At 40.7% G+C, this 20,797-nt stretch overlaps 1 protein-coding gene across 1 annotated transcript in view; it reads left to right on the top strand.

Annotated features, from left to right (window-relative positions):
* atrxl (ATRX chromatin remodeler, like) overlaps positions 1 to 20,797 on the top strand; it is a 30,128-nt gene that overhangs the window by 7,614 nt on the left and 1,717 nt on the right. Inside the window, exons 9-34 of the mRNA XM_080749603.1 lie at positions 82 to 2,048; positions 2,756 to 2,822; positions 6,823 to 6,977; positions 7,670 to 7,843; positions 8,394 to 8,499; positions 8,757 to 8,847; positions 9,017 to 9,181; positions 9,597 to 9,741; positions 10,470 to 10,579; positions 10,718 to 10,861; positions 11,268 to 11,445; positions 11,927 to 12,064; positions 12,689 to 12,864; positions 13,161 to 13,278; positions 13,950 to 14,089; positions 15,048 to 15,121; positions 15,362 to 15,417; positions 15,511 to 15,667; positions 15,774 to 15,877; positions 15,975 to 16,083; positions 16,554 to 16,731; positions 17,619 to 17,810; positions 18,042 to 18,185; positions 18,477 to 18,635; positions 18,729 to 18,824; positions 20,596 to 20,724. Coding sequence (XP_080605729.1) covers positions 82 to 2,048; positions 2,756 to 2,822; positions 6,823 to 6,977; positions 7,670 to 7,843; positions 8,394 to 8,499; positions 8,757 to 8,847; positions 9,017 to 9,181; positions 9,597 to 9,741; positions 10,470 to 10,579; positions 10,718 to 10,861; positions 11,268 to 11,445; positions 11,927 to 12,064; positions 12,689 to 12,864; positions 13,161 to 13,278; positions 13,950 to 14,089; positions 15,048 to 15,121; positions 15,362 to 15,417; positions 15,511 to 15,667; positions 15,774 to 15,877; positions 15,975 to 16,083; positions 16,554 to 16,731; positions 17,619 to 17,810; positions 18,042 to 18,185; positions 18,477 to 18,635; positions 18,729 to 18,824; positions 20,596 to 20,724 — 5,272 coding nt within the window. The remainder of the gene's footprint in view (positions 1 to 81; positions 2,049 to 2,755; positions 2,823 to 6,822; positions 6,978 to 7,669; positions 7,844 to 8,393; positions 8,500 to 8,756; positions 8,848 to 9,016; positions 9,182 to 9,596; positions 9,742 to 10,469; positions 10,580 to 10,717; positions 10,862 to 11,267; positions 11,446 to 11,926; positions 12,065 to 12,688; positions 12,865 to 13,160; positions 13,279 to 13,949; positions 14,090 to 15,047; positions 15,122 to 15,361; positions 15,418 to 15,510; positions 15,668 to 15,773; positions 15,878 to 15,974; positions 16,084 to 16,553; positions 16,732 to 17,618; positions 17,811 to 18,041; positions 18,186 to 18,476; positions 18,636 to 18,728; positions 18,825 to 20,595; positions 20,725 to 20,797) is intronic.

Raw genomic sequence — 20,797 nt, 5'->3', positions numbered from 1 at the left:
GATGGTTATATTTACCATTTTCAGTAACATGTTACCACATAAAATTAAGTTGTTAAGTTTTTCTATTTTCTTTTCATACAGGTGGTGTGCAGAAGGAGGCAACTTGATCTGCTGCGACTACTGTAGTAATGCCTTTTGTAAGAAGTGCATTTTACGAAATTTGGGGAGGAAGGAACTATCTGGCATTTTGGAGAGCAAATGGTACTGCTACGTCTGCAACCCAGAGCCCCTGATGGATCTGGTAGTGGCCTGTGACAGTGTTCTCGACAACATGGAAGATCTCTGGCATCAGCAGCGCAAAAGGAACCGTGCAGCGCAGGAGCAATGTGGACTTTTTGGTGCGTTGCCAAAGCTTCCCGAAAACATTGCCTTAGATAAGTGGGACCACAGTGGCATGGATGGCAACGTGATGTTCAACTACAACATGCTGCAAGTCCCAAAGGAGCTCACCAAAAAGGCCAAGTACTTGATGGACTCAACAAACACGACAAACAGATCATTTGTGAATTTCATTCAGAGTGGTTCAAAGGCCAAGCACACGGCTGCTGTTAGACTTCTCCATCTAAAGTCTTTCATCTCTGTGCTGAAAGGCCTGCGTAAAACGTACAACGCACTGGAGGAAGGTCTTAAAGAGGAGTTCAGTGACTTGGGTATGCTGGACTCTTGGGAAAGCTTGCTTAATGAGGACTTTGATGTAGAGAATATAGGCGCCGAACTCAGAAATTCTGATGATGGATGCATGAGCGAGTTACGGAAGTTGGCTGCTGAACATTTGGAAGACCACGATTCTGACTCAAAGGATTTCACAGAAGATGTGAAGTTGTCTAGGAAAGCTGCACGCAGCTGTTCCGATGAGTATCAGAGGTCCCCATTAGGTCGCTTCAGGGTGAAAAAACTAGATCTACAGATTCCTCCTGACCTCACCTTGACTAAGCAACTTGTATTGAAACTAGTGCCTGTGGAACAAAAACTGCCTTCAGTGACCCCAGTGACCACGGTAGCCATGCACACAGAGGAGAAGGAAGAGGAGACAGAGGCAGCCATGCACAGGAGAGGGGAAAAGGAAGAGACTGAGGCAGCTAGGTACATAAGTGAGACGGAACAGGAGACAGATTTAGCAATGCACACAGGGATGGAAACGGAAGAGGAGACTGAGGCAGCCATGCACAGGAGGGAGCAGAAGGAAGAAAAGACAGACACAGCCATGCACCTGAGGGAGGAGAAGGAAGACAAAAACGTTGTGGATGGAGAGAAACAGGTTGTAAATGTTAACGCTGATGAAGAGAGAAAATATGAAATCAGCACAGGCGCCAAGGAGTCTTCACATGTCGAAGAGGAACATACAAACAGGCGATCTCCTCGGGTGAAGACTACACCTTTGCGTCGACCAAGCGATGTGAAGACCAAACCCTCCCTTTCAGCTGCTGACAGTGATTCTGATCCTGAGGATAGCCCTACCACAAAGGCAGCCAATGAGGCCGAAGATGAAGGGTTTAACAGACTAAGAGAGGACTCTGATTCGGATGAAGTCCCTGCTGTTCTACTCCAGCGGGCAGCCATGGCACACAGCTCTGATGAGCCCCAGACGGATGATGATGACGAGAAAGGATCAACACAAGTAACAAAGAAATGTCTCTTTGGGCTCACTAGGACCCCACCAGAAAGGGTTCACCGCAAACGCAAAGTGGCGGATTGTTCCTCTGAATCTGATCGGGGTGACAGAAGAGCCAAGGTTCAGAGAGGTAGAGGCACAGATTCCTCGAGTGATGACCAAAATGTGGAGAATGAAATGAAAGACCGGAATAAAATTAGGTCTTGCTTAATGAAGAGACATGACTCTACTGCTAGAAAGGAGGGTAGACAACAAACCAGGAAGTCTAAGGATGCAGCCAAGTCACAGGAGAAAGACATGGAGACCTCGGCCTCGTCAAGCGATGAGGAACAAGATGTGGACTTGGATTCTGAGAGTGATACAGATGTCCAGAAGATGAAGCCAATCCTAGAAGATGTGTCCATGCAGGGAGCAGCGACATTCCATCAGTCATCCGGTGAACCTCTCTTTACCTATCTGCCTGAATATAATTAAGCACATGTCAGTCAAATTGTCTCTTCTTAGTCCTACTTTCTTTCTCATACATTCTCATACCAGAATGGTATTGGGATTATAAGTCTGAGTACTTAAAAAAAAACACAGCATCTAAAGAGCACTCACAAACTACATAAAAAGAAGTGGCTCAGTTTCACCAATGTATTTTGGCCAAACAAAACGTGCCAACTCTTTGGGCCTAGTCTGCCTTCATCTGAGCATGAATATAGTATTAGTAGTAGTGTCATAGGACTTCATAGTGATTGAATCACCTTTGTCTGGGACGGGCAGTCACTAGGCAACTCCATGACTTTCTTCTTCTTTGAGACTGAATGGTAAAAGTCACATGGTCAGTACTATCACAGACAGAAGGTGAAATGGTTTGTTTATAACAATGCAAGTACCATTTCTGAAGTAAGGTCAAGATCAAACTCAGAATTCACACAGAATAAAGATTTATCCTGTGGAAATAATCTATAGAGCAGTTAAGTCTTTGGAGAGAAAATGAATCTATGTGGCTTAATTGTAGTCATGCATTTTGGTTAATAAAAAACGGTTGTTCTGGGTGAGACGATCAAACGAGTCTCCGTCAAATCTTTGGTCATGAAAAATGTGGTGAATATATGACGTGTACAACTTGCTCACTTTTACGTTTTGTTTGTTATTTAGGGGATGAGGAGCAGTCCCATTCTGGGCCCTCTTGGGCAGCAGAGGAAGATGATGACCCAGAAAATAGGTATGGCTCAAAAAGACAGGACTTAACAATTGTAACACACTCTAAATGTGGGAGAACGCCTACGGCTCCTAAGAACCTCAAGTCCTGTGCTAAATCTGGTGTAGGTCCTGTCATCGAGACAAGCCGGGTGCGACCCAAACGTAACTGCAGTAGACCAGCAGAAATCAAATATACGTTCTAAATGTACAATGTGTTGAGTGCACTAAACACTTTATGAACCTGAGATCAATCCTTGACAAACCTTGCCTAGCCTGTCTTAAGAATGATTGGCCAGCTTGTCATTTGAAGGTTCTCTTGGATAAGATTCTTATGGAATTCCTTTGGCATTGACTAACCAGTCCATAAGCATATTACTCGGCCATGGATAGCTTAGAGAACAAATTAAGCACATTTTGTGTTTAATATTTTTGAAACTCCATACAAAGATATATATTTTAAGTTTATCACAAGTGTAATTTTTGTTCTATGTTTAGACTGTTCTGAATTTTGGTCTCTTGGAACACAGAGGTAGGCCAGCTAGTTAATGTGCGGACCACACAACTGAAATGTCCTGGTTTAGTTTTTTTTGCCTCAGAGCCTCTTATGTCATCCCTTCTTCTGCTCTCAATTTCCTGTCTTTCATTTCAATAAAGCATGAATGCTTAAAAATAATCTTTAAATGTTAGTCTCCTACTGAGCTGTCCTATTATATGCATAAAAGAATGACTGTAAGCAGTATGGTTACATTTGAGAGTAGAACGTTGGTTAAATATGCAACGTTCTAGCGCTTGCTTGCCAGATTATTTGCAGACACTTGCATTAAAAGTGGCATTGATTTTCACTCTACACATTTCAGCTATTTGTAAACGATTGTTTACATTTGAGAGGTAAGCAAGGCTTTGAAGGTTGGGATTATTTTTGAAAAACCTTCATGCTTAACTATCAAACCAATCCTAAAGATACAATTCTGCCATTGATGGGTTAGGTTTGATTATTAGATAATGATCATTAGAATGAAACCATATTACTTAAGTAGATGTACTTTACATGTGCATCTGCTTCCTTCAATATATTTTTGTTGCTGCGATTAAGTTAAAACACAAAAAAATATTTAAAACTGCGTCTTATTGTTCTACTGTGAAGTTGATGTGCATATCCATTGGCTAACAGATTTGCAGAAATGCATTCACGTCTTCTCAATCCACGAGTTTCCTACGCCCCATAGTGCATTGCGCAAACGTCTGCACCGAGGTTCCGCCGCCGATTTACAAGCTCACAACGGGTTGCATCTGCGACGCGACGTGAGCTTGTATGCTGCTGTTAAACCCGGAAGTTTGGTCCTGATAGTCTCCAGTAAACTCCCGCGGAAACTTGTGGATAGAATGATAGGATTCAGGTTAAAGGTAATTTAAGTTGCCCTTAAACACAGTACACTACTGTACATATTTGTTTTCTTTGTGATATTTACAAATGCAAGTGTTTGTAAAGGTAAAGTAATTTTCCTGCTCAAGTAAAGTGTGATATGGCAGTGATGATGTCTTTGACTTTCATATCTGTCTTTTTTTTTCTTTACTTTTCTTTTTTTTTTTTAAGGGAGACTAGGGATTCTGAAAGTGAAGAAATCGTTTAATAAAATAACATTCACTTTTCCCTTTGGCAGTGTTATTTTCCAAGATACTGTAATTAAAATAAACTGTAATGAAGGCTGCCTTTCATGTTATTGAAAAAGAGTATGACATCGTTGCTTTATTTATTATTCTGCTCATCCGCAATTCCATTGATTTCTGTTCTATGAGGCCTTTTGAACATCTATATATTTTATAATCTGTATCTTTCGCATATCTTGAGAACCTTTCATCGGTTCAACTTCAAACGTGGGAGTGGGTTAGGGTTAGTGAGTACGGTACTGAATGAAGTTGGATTGGATGTGCAGTTCTCGAAACAAACACTGCAAGCAGCATTTCTGGGGGCCAAGTGTTTTTCCAGTTCCTAACGGACACACGTTCCAAGCGGCCACAAGCTCCAAACAGGCAATACTGGGAGCACTGATCGGTACCGTGGAGATAGACAGGAAATAAAGAGCAGGGAAGTGGCATGCAGTGAATGGTCTGCCTGGCCCAGGTGCACGGCCACGCGCCATAACCATCCGGCTATCGGGTGCCCCCCCGCAAAACATGACTGCAGTGCTCACTTATCAAACATGGTGACGTCGGTCTGCATACTTTCCATGACGTTAGTCTCGTGCTCATACGGACATATTCGTGTTCATAGGGACACGGGGACCTACACACAAAGCCAGACGTTGGAGGGGTTAGCACCGCTCAAAAAAATAATATATTTACTGTTTACTATTTGAAGATCCCAATCCACGGATACAGTTTGGATCTTCCTAATTCAAATTGCAACGTGAAGTTGACATTTTTATAAAGTACAAAATGTAAGCGCTGTCTGGCTTTGTAATGTTATACATTTGCAGAATCTGCTGTGATTATGTTCTTTCATGTTCTAAAAATGTGACTTTTACTTTTGAGACCTGTACATTTTAAATTAATGAGAATATTTTCCGAATATCAATTTCTAAAAAGTAGCAACTATTATAGGTAGATAAATAGATATCTCGACAATATTTTGAGTCGCATCATCATGGCAAGGTAACTCTTTACAATACATTGTCTGACTGCAACTGTTGGGCCTTTAAATGTCTAACATTTAAAATTACAAGGACACTTTGGTAGAGGATTTTGTTGTGTAGTCATGATGTAGATGAGAAATAGCCTCCGCATTGACTTTGATTGTATGTTGAAGCGGCTCTTAGTCACTCTTTCATCACAAACAAATGTAAGCAAAGCTGATTCTGCCAATATATAACATCACAATATCTATTTTATTTTATTTTTAATAACATGTTCAACGTCCTGTTAAATTCACTATTTGAAGATCCGCATCCAAGGATCCAGTCTGGGTCATCTTCCTATCTACTACTCCCTAGTCAAAGCAATCTCAAATCCATGTTTTGACTCAAAATGTTGAAAGTTTCCTGTGAGGTCAGGCCTCCCCAGCATCTGGCAGTGATGTAGATGTATTTTTCTTCTGCAATGTGTTAATTTATCTTTACACTTTCGCTTCCTTATTGTTCCACTTGTCTCCCAAGTTGAAACATATGAGATGAGGTCCTAGGCTCATGCAGCTGTCTGACTACTGCCTTATAGTAGGGAGGAACTAGTTGTATACTTCTGATCATTGCCTTTTCTAAAATGTTAATGTGATGTATCAGCATAACCTCAAAAAGCATATGCTTCAATCTTTTATTTTGGGGAAACAGTTCGATATGATTATCTACAGGAACAGCTATATCAAAAGTTTTGTTTTGAGATTCTGAGGTTTCCAATAATACAAAACGTCATCTTAACTAATGGAGAACTGGATCAGGAGTATTGGTATTTAACAGACAACACAATGCATTTCAGTTTTGAATATGACTTGGTAGTCAGACTTAATGTACAGATGGCCAAAATCTTTTTTAGCATTTGAAATTGTGTTTTAAACATTAACATAGTATTAGTGACTACTTTCATCTGAGGTGTTATTGTATCCAGTTGTAATAATATATTAATTATATTTGATAAATTGTCTGTTGTAATAAATTCAAACATTCCAGTGTCTCTCTCTGATTTGATCCGGTTTGTACTGTTTTGTTTTAACCTTTTGTGATAAAGGCAGAATTGTAAGTTATGGGTTTGCGGTGCTTATTCTGTGCAACAGAATATTCTCCATGGTCATCTAGGAACATATTGCTTGAATTTGGCTTGGTTTTGTTCACACTATTTCAGACTTACAGACAAAATGAGACTAAAGAGCCCCTTTGGTTGTCTCTTTAATGGCACTCCATTTTAGCGGCCTAGAAAAGCTTCTACACATTGTTGTACATTTATCTGTTGATGGTACATATCTGGAGACAACATATTGCTTATGAAATGAACCTCAGGTCCCTTTTCTCCTTCTCTTCCCCTGCTTCTAAAAGAATTGCTAAGAAAATGCTCTTGGCCCAAATCACAGCCAACTACTCCTCGGGGGAAGAATTCTCTTCAGAGGAGGAGACACAGGAAGATGAATCAGAGTCTGATGATGACAAGGAATTTAAAGGAAAAAAACAGGATGACGACAGAGATGGAAATGGTAAGTCAGTCTTTAGCATATTATATTGGTGTTATTTGGGGTCCCAGGGGATGGCAATTGCCACCCCTAGTATTTGCAATGAACCTCAAATTAAGCTCTTTAGTGCATATCTTCCTTCTGAATAGATTGTGCAGATTAATCTGATTTTAGATGGGTGCTGAGTGCATCTCAATCCACATTCATCCAACTACATGGAGTCGTGACACACGATGTAACCATGTTTTCTTATCTGCAACCTATACATTCATGAACCACTATACTAAAGCTTTTGAGCATTTCATTATATGCATGCGTTTTCACATTATTTACATTTTGATTTAAAATAAATTTGCAAAAATAGCCAATTTAAACGCCTTAACAGACTGACAACAGTCCAAGTTAAACTGGACACCTATTGTAGAGAAGAAATATATATACATTTTTGTAATGGGGTTTAAGTAGTTACTTTTTTTTGCCACGCCAATTAAGCCTCTGAACTGAATGGTAGTATTTAATTTATAACTTCCATATATTTCATATCAGCACTTCACATCTTGAGAATTGTTGCCAATATATCTACTAGCAAAAGTGGGTTGCCTACCCAGGGCCGTCATTCGTGGGAGTGCTGCTGCTGACAGGACACAGGTTATTGGGTTTAGTCTGGAAATAAGAATTCTCTCCACTGCCTAATAATCAAATATGTTTTCCTGCAGGGGAAGACTCGAGCTTGACCTCCGACTCTTCAGACACGGACTCTGATGTTCCCAAAGGCAGGCACCACCTACTGCGTCACAAACTCATCCTTGATGACGAGACAGCAGCTGATAAGACTCCAGGAGTAACGAATGGAGAGAAGAGACAACGAAAAAGAAGAGTCAGGAGCCAAGGTAACGGGAGTAATGGAGAGCAAGGGTGCCTCTTAACCAGGGGTCTTCAACAGGGGGTCCGGGACCCCTAGGGGGTCCTCAGAGTTACTACAGGGGGTCCTCCAAATCTGCCAATCCTTTTTATATTAATAACATGTACCCTAGTGCCCATATTCTGAGAACTGTAGCCAAAAATGGCAGATCTACAAGCTCTCAACGTTGTGAGCTTGTAGATCGGTTATCTTCGGCAAAGAGGTTTGGTGTAGAGGGGGAAAAAGAGCAGACTAAGTTCAGAGTAAAGGGTCAAGTTTATTAGTAATGACGGCTCAAGTGGTTAAATATCTGAAAACACAAATTGACATGAATCCAAAATACACGATACATGATGATTGTGCTGTCAAATGATGAGACTATATGGAATCTATGAAAAGGTTGTGGGGGTCCCTGCTTCATCTCTCAACTAAGGGGTCCTTGGCCTGAAAACGTTGAAGACCCCTGCTCTTAACAATGATAGACATTCAGTTGCGATGACACTGGATGGCCTAACTGTATCTACATTTCTGTTGAATAGATGCTGAGAGTGGTAGTGACAATAGCCAGTCAGAGCTGGAAGAGTCTGGTGTCAGTGAAGAGCTCAGTGCATCAGAGGATGATGGCAATGAAGAGAAGTCGAAAAGGTAATTCAGTGTATTGTATCTGTATAAATATGTGTGATACTGGCACACATAGATGGCTCATAAGGACCTTACTAAACAACACCAGATCATTTTAATGATTTTTATTTTATTTGTATCATTCTCATTCTTTACTCAGTAAATCATATGGCCTTCAATTGATGCAGCATATATCAGCCCTGCTTTTATTAGATTGACAGAATTGTGCATTGTCTATGGATTAAGTGTACTGTCTTTGTGTTGCTTTTGCAACCACTCAGATCCACTAGAGCGGAGAAGGAAGCAGTTCGCAGTTACCTACAGAAAAAACCACCACCCTTGATTGTGTTGTCAGACTCCGGTGATGAAAAGGTACTGGGAACCATTATTGCTGTTTATGTTCATCAATAACTTTAACCGAGAACATTACCGTTTCCAGACAGACACTCCTCCTGCGCCGCTACTGCTCATTAGTTGTTGGTCATATTGGCTTTTGAATGAGTTTGATTACAATAATTATATATTGTTTTGTACTTAACAGGATGAAGAGGGAGACCTTAAAGGCACGCCAAAGGGGCGCAAAAAGATCCGCAGGATCATCAACGATCAACACCTTCGCACTGAGACCCAAAATGCACTGAGGGAGGAAGAGGAGAGACGCAAACGCTTAGCAGATAGAGAAGAGCAAAGGGAGGCCCTGAGAGAGGTATGCACAGATGGATTTCACTTCCACTATACTGTTGATTGGAACACTTGCACACAACACTAGCAGTTACACATCTACAGCCACACTTGACTCTAGTACATTGGCGGATATCCACCCACAGTGAGTACATACACTTTCAGGACTTTCAGGACACGTTCCAAAATACTTGTTCACTTGGGCAGAAATCAAAGGAATACGGGTACCACTTGTCATTGAAAGTGACTGCTCCCATCAAGATAGACATTTTTAAACTAAGTATAGTTTTAGATTCGTAGACTATTAGATTTAGATAGTTTTGTATTACTGCATTTACATATCAGGAAAATGCCCAACTGAACAAATGCACAGAACCCTGCTTTCAGTGAATGTTGTATTAGTGGTTTACTTTTACTTAAAGTGCACCGTTGTCTTCCAGGTGATCGTTATAGAGGATGAAGTGTCACAGGTAACATGTCCCGTCACCACCAAGCTGGTCTTGGATCAGGATAGCACCACTAAGGAACCCATTGTTCAGGTTCACCGGAACCTGGTGACCAGGCTGAAGCCTCACCAGGTGGATGGTTAGTCCCAAATTCTATGATTGTATATGAATACTGTATACTGTATAATACTACATAGTACATACTACCAGTAAGACTCCTATGAATGCCAGTTGCATTCATGAAAACAAGCACAACTCGACTAATAACTTTAATTGTAGAGCGGGTCTACTCTAAATGTTATATTTGCCCTACCTACTGAACAAGTAAGGATTCCGCCTGAAAAACATTGTGTAGCGATACATGTACTAAACTGAAGTGCTTATGTATATATTTCTTAGTTTTTTGGGGCCAATAGCATTCACCGTTGATGTTGCATAATTTTGTCACTATCTGGCCAAAACTTCTTTACTCCATTTTTGAGGTTTTAGATTTTTTGGCATAAATCAGGGCTATTGAACACCCTTTACACCTGAGTATTGTTTAAAATAATATTGAACCAATAGAAAGTAGTAAAAAGTGCTTGGGACAAAACCTCCTAACTCCACACTTTCTGCCAAACCAGCTAACTCCACCCGATTGGCCCTCTCTTTTTTTCATAAATATGTGCTATTGAACACCCTTTATGTCTGTCTGTTGGTTAAACTAATATTGAAGCAATGAAAAGTAGTAAAAGGCCCTTTGGCAAAACCTCCTAACTCCACTTGAGCTAATTTTCCCAGAAAATTAACATTTTGGAGTTAGGAGGTTTCGGCCCAACAGCAGAGATATACAGCTGTCAACAGCATTTTGGCTTCATTTCACTACAGGTGTCCAGTTTATCTGGGACTGTTGTTGTGAGTCAGTGAAGAAGGCCAATTCCAGCCCTGGATCAGGATGTATACTGGCACACTGCATGGGCCTGGGGAAGACTCTTCAGGTGAGACACAAGAAACATCCATACTTGTAGAGCAGTCACTCATCCCATGTAGTTTTTCTGCACTGTATCTGGCTACAACTTTTCACATTTTGCTTGTGTTAAACTGTGTTCATGGTGTTGCTGTCTGCTGTCCTACAGGTCGTAACATTCCTCCACACAATGCTGCAGTCTAAATGCCTGAATTTCAAAACTGCCCTTGTGGTTTGTCCACTGAACACCATCCTCAACTGGATCAATGAGTTCGAAAAATGGCAAGAAAACATGGGAAACGATAGAGTCAAGGTGGGTCAAATGATTAGACTCTTGCAAATGACCTGAAGGTATTATTAATTGAATGGAAAGTCATCATTTTCATGTGCAGGACCCCCAAATGTATTTGGCTGCGGACCCCCATCTGAAAATGTTTTGTGCCAGGGAAAGAAGAGAAGATGTGTGTTAAAAAAAGTCATTCATCCTTTTTTTAAAGATCTTTCCAGATCTGTACAAAATAGCAGATCTACAAGCTTTGCATGTAGACACGTTGCATCGCAATGTATTGTGATGTTGTATTTTTAAATGGCCAAAGTAGAAAATAGGTTTAAAGTGGTAAAAGTAACTGATGCTACCAAATGCTTACGGTGTGATAATGTGTCACCAGGTTATAACTTAATATCACTTTTTATTTCTCAAACACACAAACATGTTGCAGGTCACAGAATTGGCCACACTTAAGACTCCTCATGAGCGCAGCATGGCTCTCCAGAAATGGCACAGGATCGGAGGTGTCATGATCATAGGGTATGAGATGTATCGCAACCTCTCACGTGGCCTCCGTATCAACAATGAAGAATTGAAGAAAATGATTAAGGGAACGCTTGTTGATCCAGGTAAATGAACAGTAAAATGACATGTAACTGAATACAGGGTTCCCACGGTCATGAAATTCCTGGAAATAATTTGAAATTAGAAAAATATTTTTCCAGTGCTGGAAAAGTTTTGGAATGCGTTGTGAGCATGTAGATCTGCTATTTTCACAATAGAAACGTGTTATACAAAATTCCTCAACTCTTAGTGCTCCCCTTAGGGCCCCCAGTTAAAATATGATTATTTCAGGGGTCACAGCCTGAAAAGGTTGAGAACCACTGGCATACACTACCTGTCTTTGGGCATTGCGCATAGGAGTAAGCGACTTGTTATTGAGCTGAATTATTGTTATATCGTCCTGGAAATTGGGTTAAATATTCTGGAAAAGTTTTGGAAATGAATTGGTAAAAATGTGCGGGAACCCTGTGAATATAATTGTATTGTATGTTCCATTGCACATTGGAACAGTTGTACATTTGTAGGCATTTGTTGTTTATACTCCAGGTCCAGACTTTGTGATTTGTGACGAGGGCCACATCCTGAAGAATGAAGCATCCCGAGTCTCCAGAGTCTTGAATGCCATTAAGACCAGACGGAGAGTGGTGCTAACTGGAACACCCATGCAAAACAACCTGGTGGAGTGTAAGGATAGACCCTGTATCGGGGGGTTTCTAACTTTTCTGACTCGGTCACTCCTGTAAATAACCTTTTCATCCACGTAACGGCACCCCTGAATTACACTGTTATTTTTTAGAATCTTATATCATATTACGCTACGTAAATATGCAAATCATTCTCCCTAAGATACAGTATGTCACGGTCCACAGAGGAATATCCGTTTCCATCAGAACTGACTGAAAATAACTTTAATACTTGACGTTTAACCTCTTGAACCCCAGCATCCCTATTCTGGGTGGGAAGGTTCCCCAAAATAGCCGATCTACAAGCTGATCTGCTATTTTTGGTGAAGAGAGTTGGCTGTAGATGGAAAAAGAACTCATCAAGTACAGTGCGAATCAGGTCTGTTTTGCTAAGCATAGAGGGTCTAAGAAGTGGTTAAACTGAAGTGATATTGATGAATTCCAAATATTTTTGATTAATTATTGATTCATTCCAAATTATTCTGGGCTGGCATCAGGGCACCCTAGGGTGCCATGCCACACACTTTGGGAAACCCTGCCCTATATACACTATATTAAGGTATTAAAATAACTAAATGATGTGTGTCAAGGAGATCGTCACAGAATACATTTTCTGCCGTTCCAGACCACTGCATGGTCAATTTCATCAAGGAGAACCTCCTCGGCTCGTTGAAGGAATTCCGAAACCGCTTCATCAATCCCATACAGAATGGTCAGTGCGCTGACTCAACCCCTAAAGATGTCCGAATCATGAAGAACCGTGCGCATGTAATTCATGCTTTGTTGGCTGGATGTGTACAGGTGAGCATGTTCTCTGAATGTTTAGCCTTCCTTTGTGTCATAGGTGAACGCAATAATTTCAAACCCCAGCACGCATGTACAGTATGTAATCATTTAACAGTTATTAACTGTTCCAGTGTTCTTGAAGACTCTGTTGCCTTCTATATGGAAATGAAATACCCTGAGTTTATAATTAAAAAAGTAACAGCTTTTGCAAATCAAATCACTCAAAATGTATTCAACTTGATTTGAATGAGAACATGAATTCAATTGTTTCATATTCATGTTAAGTATTTTTCCCTCCCCCGTCCTACTAGAGAAGAGACTATTCAGAATTGACTCAATTCCTGCCTCCCAAATACGAGTACGTGCTACTGGTGAGGGTGACCCCACTGCAGTATAAGTTGTATCGCCACTACATTGAACACTTCACTGGTAAGGAACTCTCGTACACAAGTAATCTGTTATGTTAAATGATGTGCTGGAGGTCCATTATCACCCATTATTGCTCACATTGTTTGAGGTTGGTGATAAGTGTTTTTGTTGAGCTTTTGCTTTACCTCATTTTACCCAAGGGAGTATCCAGTTTGATCAATCAGATTTGAAAGAAAATGTTTATGAATAAAGATAATAAAAATAAAATGAAGAAAAGAAAAGTGGTAGATCATAATGGGAGTCTAAAGACTTTTTAAGGCCAAGTTTCTGGCATCAGATTATTATCCACTGTAAAGGCGATAAAAGTAACCTTGGTAGTTCTATCAATAGGCAATGCATGTATTTATGTACATTATATCTTCACTGTCGGGCAGAAACCTTGTATCTCTTGAAAGTTTCAAATGTGTACATTTTTAAGTCCTGCTTCATACAAGACTGTCGCACAAAACTAGTGAAAAAATAGATCTACAAGCACACGACGCCTCGTGATCCGAGGCGTGGTGTGCTCATAGATCGGCTATTTTCATTATTTTAAATTGTTTTTAAAATGATAAATAAAAAACTAACTGTTTTGGACATAACAAGGTTTCCACGAGGCAACAACGATATGTCAAATGTTATGGCTTTTGTTGAATGTTGAGACAGTCTGAAGCAAACCACTGCTTTTGCAGGTGTAGGCTCCATGGGGGGCGGAGCCACGGCAGGCTCCACGGGGGGTGGAACGAGTCTCTTCAAGGACTTCCAGATATTGGGCAGAGTCTGGACGCATCCCTGGTGCCTGCATCTCAACTACATCAGCAAAGAAAACAAAGTAAACATACTGACCAAAGTGCTTGTCTTTCTGTCTTGGCCAGTGGTGGAAGAATGTTTTACCTAAGTAAAGTGTCAATAATACAGTATAGAACTACTCTGTTACAAGTAAAAGTCTTGAATTCAAAATGTTCTTGAGTAAATGTGTACTTAAAGTACCAAAAGTAAAAGTATTTATTATGCAGAATGTTCCATTTCAAGGTTGAAATGGCAGATCTACAAGCTTAAAGATTGGCTATTTTCAAATGGCCGAAATGTATAGGGCTGAAGTGGTTAATGCAAGTTGTAATAATAATCCAAATCTACAAAATAACTTGTAACTAAAACTTTTAAATAATTGTAGTTGAGTAAAAGTATAATATTTGGATCCGGGATGTTGTGGAGTAGAAGTAAAAGTATTGGAAATTGGTAATACTCAAGTAAAGTACAATTATCTGAAGTGAAAATTTACTTAAACGATGACTTCACCACTTTTCAACCTGTCTTCATATAATAGGTCCTCTCTAATGTTCATGATAAAATAGCGTGTCAGAAATCCATCCACCAGTGACATCATCGTTTGACAAACTTTTATTAAACAATATTAAAAAATATATATATTTATTATCGCGAGAACAATGGCTTCCATTATAACATTGCAACTTTTCAGGAATAGAAAGCCTGCAGTTTCTATTAGCTTACATTCCCCATCGATGATGTCACTGGTGGGTGGATTTCTGACACGCCCACAACTCCCCTATGAGACCCAGACTGTGTAGAAAGAAATTGTGCTATTTTATCATGAACATTAGTGAGGACCTATTATATGAAGACAGGTTGAAATGTGGTCAAGTCGTCCTTTAAGTAGTATACTTAAGTAAATGTATTTAGTAACCTTACACCACTGATCTTGGCTTGACGTTGTGTAGAATATGTTTTTAATTTCACCTAACGGGTGGGTTATGCTTTTTTAATTGCAGGGGCATTTTGAAGGGAGAAATTACACTAAAGCCAGTGCTCTGTTGAGAGGTGAAGAATCTGCTGATGTTCAGAGGTCAGTTTGATTTTCACACATTGATTTTCTGGGAGCATTAAGACGGTGTGCAGACCTTCTCCCTCTCTACAATGTTATTTATTCTGATTTAGCACCCGTCGAAACAGCCAACTTATGGATGTGTGTGCACCTCTTGACCGAGTTTAATTCCAAGCACTTGCTAAACATGCTGCATTTATGTTTGCTAAATTGAATCTCTGAGAATTAATTCCCCTGCTTTCCATTTTATACCTTATACAGTGGAGAGAGCGAGAATAAAGGGACGCACAACAATGAAGGCACTGCAGGAGGGCCAGGTATAAAGACACCCACGTGCTAGAAACGCCTCCAACCAATGGCTTGTAAAGTGAACATTTAAAATGGTTTGCCCTGTTTCACACTGTATACAGGAGAGATGGTGACCAGCAGCTCGAAACCTCATAGCCTACCTGAAGACTGGTACAAGAACATGCTGACTCAAGCAGATGAACACATCTTGGAGCACTCAGGGAAGATGGTTCTCTTGTTCGAGGTTCTTAGGATGGCCGAGGCGCTAGGCGACAAAGTGTATGTTTTTTCTGTGGACATTTTAAACTATGCAGATGAATTATGTGATGACATTTCCAATGTTCTCCATACTTGAATGATATTTTTCTTTATTTTGCGTTCTTAGGCTGGTGTTCAGTCAATCCTTGCTAGCGTTAGACTTGATGGAAGACTTCCTGGTATCTGCTCGACATACACCATCCCTGAGTGGAAAATCATCTCCATTTGAAGGTAGTATTCTTTCATATCGTAATGCACCTCCACAACGTATTAGTTGAGGGTCTTAAATGTGTCACTGTCCTTCTGCTTCAACCTCCTAACTTTTTAGGTACTGGCAGCTGGATCAGAGACACCGATTACTATCGTCTTGATGGGTCAACAACAGCTACCTCTAGGAGGAAATGGACTGAACTGTTCAATGATACGACTAATGTTCGGTACTTAATATCCAACCAGAACGCATGTCTACCTACATAAACTAAACTACAGTATACCTCTTTACTAATAAGAAGTATTTCATGTTTGATGACAGCGTGATGTTACACATTTTCCCCACATTAGTGTGTGAAGATAAAGGGATGGTTCACCCAAAAAATAAAAAATAAAACGTTTTCCCCCCCTATCGATTACTCACCCCATGGAGACTTCATGGATATCTTTTTGTTTTTGTTGTGTTTCTATGCCAATACTTTGATGACCAGCAGTGGTTCCCTATGAAGACACAAAGAGTCTGCTTTGTTCCCTGTGGAGACACAGAGTTTCCTCAAATTATTGGCCTAGGAATGTGACAAAAACAAAAAGATATACATGAATTCAAGTTTCCATGGGGTGAATAATCATTCCAAAAGAACTGGCAGTTGAAATGTAGTGGCACTAAATTAATCAATTAATCTTTCTTTTCCCATAGTGGGCGGCTGTTTCTGATCTCAACAAAAGCCGGATCATTGGGCATCAACCTTGTGGCAGCCAACAGGGTCATTATCTTTGACGCCTCGTGGAATCCCTCCTACGACACTCAGAGCATCTTCAGGGTGTATCGCTTCGGTCAGCAGAAGAGCGTGTTTGTGTATCGCTTCTTGGCTCAGGTATTCTAAACTCTAGCATCTAGCATGTCATGCTTTAAGAATCACACGTAAATTATAGATAGATCAATGTAAATTACAGAGACCTTTTTAGAATTACGTGTGCAGATTTTGAGAGCGGGTACACATTGTGCACACATTGTATAAACTGGCTCTCTTATTTACACACACAGCAAGTCAGGAGTCAGACCAATTCCTGTGTATTTAGGGGTTTTATACAAGCAAAACAGCCTCAATATTGAATAAAACATGGTACAAAGGCCTTGGTTAACAAAATGTTTACATATACTGTATATGCAGCCATAACCCCCTCTAATAAATCCCTGAAAGTTTGCATCCTTGCATTGGCATTGCAAGATGATATTTAACAATAGCATGTTTTGATGTAAAATCTTAAATGAACACTCGCAGTGGTATTAAAAAGGTCTTAAAACATAGTTAAAGTGCTGATGCCTGCAGATACCCTGGGCCGACGTGCCAGGCATCATGTAAGATGAATCACACACTTTTATATTTGTCATTCCTTTATCGATGTGCAGAGAATCACTCGCCCACATGACATGTTGAAATATGAAAAGTATATCGTCGTTGTCGGGTGGAAACCTTGTATGTCCAAAACCGTTCGTTTTGCATTTATCATTTTAAAAATGAAACTAATGAAAACAGCAGATTTACAAGCACACAACGCCTTGCGGCGCGAGGCGTTGTGTGCTTGTAGATCGGCTGTTTTCACTACTTTTGTGCGACGGCCGACGGCCTTGTATGATGAAGCAGGGCTTTGCTTTGCGAAAAAACGTACACATTTTTTACTTGGAGATACAAGGTTTATACCCGACAGCGACGATATACTGTATACCATTTTGTTTTATTTGTTGTTTTTCAAACTCTAGGGCACAATGGAGGAGAAGATCTATGATCGTCAGGTGGCCAAGCAGTCTCTGGCATTCCGTGTGGTGGACCAACAACAAATAGAGAGGCACTTCACCCAAGTTGAACTGAGTGAACTCTACTCGTTTGACCCAGACCTGCTGGATGACCCCAACTCTAAAAAGAGCAAGCGGGCCACCCCTGTCTTGCCCAAGGTAATGAAGGGATTTAATTATAATTGTTAAGTTCTGTGGTTCCATTTGCACACTTTCAGAGTTACAGACCTGTAAGGGTCCATTTGGAACCACCTCAAGGAACCTCTTTGGTCTCTGGATGCCATTTTGAGAACTACCTAGTTTGTTGTTCGCTTGAAGCCAGTACATTCACATGGTTACTCAGATTGAGTTTTCAGAATGGCCTGAACGTTTTCTGTCCATCTGTCTCAGGATTTGGTCCTGGCAGAGCTATTGAAAAATTCCAAGGAACACATCGTGTCCTACCATGAGCATGAGTCTCTGCTTGACCATAAAGCAGAGGAGGAGCTGAGCGAGGCTGACCGCAAAGCTGCCTGGGCCGAGTACGAAGCAGAGGTAAAGAACACATTCATTGCCACACAGGAACAGTAAGGGCTCATTTATACTTTGTTGGATGACCTTGTCGGCCAACAAAATATTAGAGTTGATACGATAATCATTTACAGGTCCCAACTTCACATCCAATCACGAGCTGTTAGCTTTTATATCTGCTATTTATTATTAAAATATATATATTTTTATTATTCACAATTTTTTTATGTTGCCTATGACTTTGGCGTCCAAAGTATGGACGCCAAAGTGAAAGTGGTCCTTATTTAAACACGCCTACCTCTTTATACAACAAAGGGTCGCAGTTTAGCCTCCCTTTCAAAGAAGCCATCAAACACCACAGGGCCTGGGACTGGGCCTGGGACTGGGCCTGGGGCTGGGCCTGGGTCTTCAAGTCAGGTTCGTGCCATCCCCCTCCACACCACCCTGGCCACGAGGAGCAATCAACAACTACAGGTACACATCTAGCTGTTTTTCTGGCTATTGCCATGACAATGTGTCATGTTTGATTGTGTTTCATACTGTTTATACATAAATGTATCTTTGCAGACTATGTTGAATGCGTGTCGAGAAAATGTCAAGAAGGCCATTGTGTCACTGAAATCAATTAGGGTCCTAACCCTGGAAGACTGCATTGTGAAATTGGTGAGTAACTGCAAGTACCTTGTGATATATATAACGTGTTGCGGGTTCGAGTCCCGATCCCGACGGCCTTTTTTGCATGTCACTCCCCATCTCTCTCGCCAATTTCCTGTCAGCCTACAGTCAATCTCTACTAGTAAGACGCCTCAGGGCGACATGCTACCTAGGGCGAGGTCGCGCCAATTCTTGGCCATCTGGCCAGTGATGTACTGTATATCGGACCAGTTACACATATATGGAGACCCCTGCATGATAGTCAACAATCCTATGTCAAAATATGCCCATATATGGGCATTAACAAATATGGGCATTCCCTGATATTTTCTTAACTAGTCCTTACCCGTTCAAAGATATGAGCTCCGAAATGATGTGCAGTGTGTGGGTTATGGGGTGTGCACTGTGCACACAGTATATGAGAGATGGAAAGTAACTTTAACTGGTGCTTGCATGATAATATGTAGGAGCATCAATGTAAGAAATACCCGTTTCGTTTAATGGCTACAGATATACTGTGTACCGATCTGCATGATTTTTGGACAACATCTGTAACAGGGCCAGACAACACCTGCCTCATGCTAGATGCAGAATAGATAGTAGATACACCATAAAAATGCTAATATACAGCATATGATTTGTGAAAGTGACAAACGGGCTTCACAGTTATGTCAGGTGTGTTCATATGCTAATGGTGATGCGATTTCAGATCAATTGCTCCAGCCACTGAGGAGAAACGCTGTGACAGACACTCACTCACTCACTCAGACAGACATTCGGAAAATTATAGTATAGATATTGATGACATTGGGACAGGGATCTCCATATATGGGCATAAAACGTATGTTAATTGGTAAAGCCAAGCAGGGCCGTGGCGAGTTAGGGCCTGGGTTTGATGCCTGGGGATCTCCATATATGGGCATAAGAGGTGCCCTAACAGGGCATCATCTGGCAATGCCCATACTGTATATGGACATTTTATTTATTTTATCAGTCCCATATACATAATATGGACTTAATATTAACGTTTTCAGGGAAGGTAGGGTGTAAATCAGAGTAAAGCAGGCTCTTTGGCCATTTAGGGCCTGGGATTGATGACATCAGAAATCTCCATACATGGGCATAAAAGGGATTTTGTTTCTGGGAATGCCCATATGGACTTTTTATTTTATACTTTATTAATAATAATAATATGTAACCATATACATACAATATATTTTATGCCCATACATGGAGATCCCTATCTGAACCAGCCACACAGATATGGGCCATGTCTTGGCCATCTGGCCAGTGATATATATCGATGACATCAGGGATTTCATATATGGACATAAAAGGGATTCTGGGGAACCCATATATGGACTTTTACATAGGTGATGTCACCTGTGATATCACAGTGACAAGGGAACCAACCCAGACTGTAAAGATGTGTACACACACACACACAGACAGACGGAGACAAGCTGTGACATTTCTCATGGTAAACTGCGACCTTCGGTCGCAATCAATAAAGGCATAAAAGGCAAAATAATTATCTTAACACACTGGGTGCCTTTGATTAAACAATGATTTAATTGCTCAGTGCCACGCTATTTTATAGATTTTTCCTTATTTCGGTGGCTCAGGGTAAAAGTAATCTGAGTAAATGACCGACGCATCAAACGTGTCGTCGATTGACGAGTTAGTGACGCGTGGGCGCGTCGTGAGCTCCCAGCCCAAAAAATATATATTGGTGAATAAATTATGAATTGTACTTTTCAATTTGTTGCACATTTTACAGTGGCATGCCAATCCCAACCTGGATGAGACGGAAGTCAGGGCCAAGGCCACAGCTTGGAAATTAGCCAATGATATGGAAGTGGCGCGTAGACAAGCCGTATACAGAGACGTCTTTGGAAAACAACAATCTGTAAGTAATTAAGACAGGGTCCAATTATGGCATCTGACATACAGTATACCCTGTTTTCACTTAGCCAAAGTGC

The sequence above is a fragment of the Nannobrachium achirus genome (assembly GCF_963921795.1).
Source record: "Nannobrachium achirus genome assembly, chromosome: 19".
NCBI classification, from domain to species: Eukaryota; Metazoa; Chordata; class Actinopteri; order Myctophiformes; family Myctophidae; genus Nannobrachium; species Nannobrachium achirus.
Note: the sequence above shows the minus strand (reverse complement) of the source record. Positions and strands in the feature narration are given on the sequence as shown.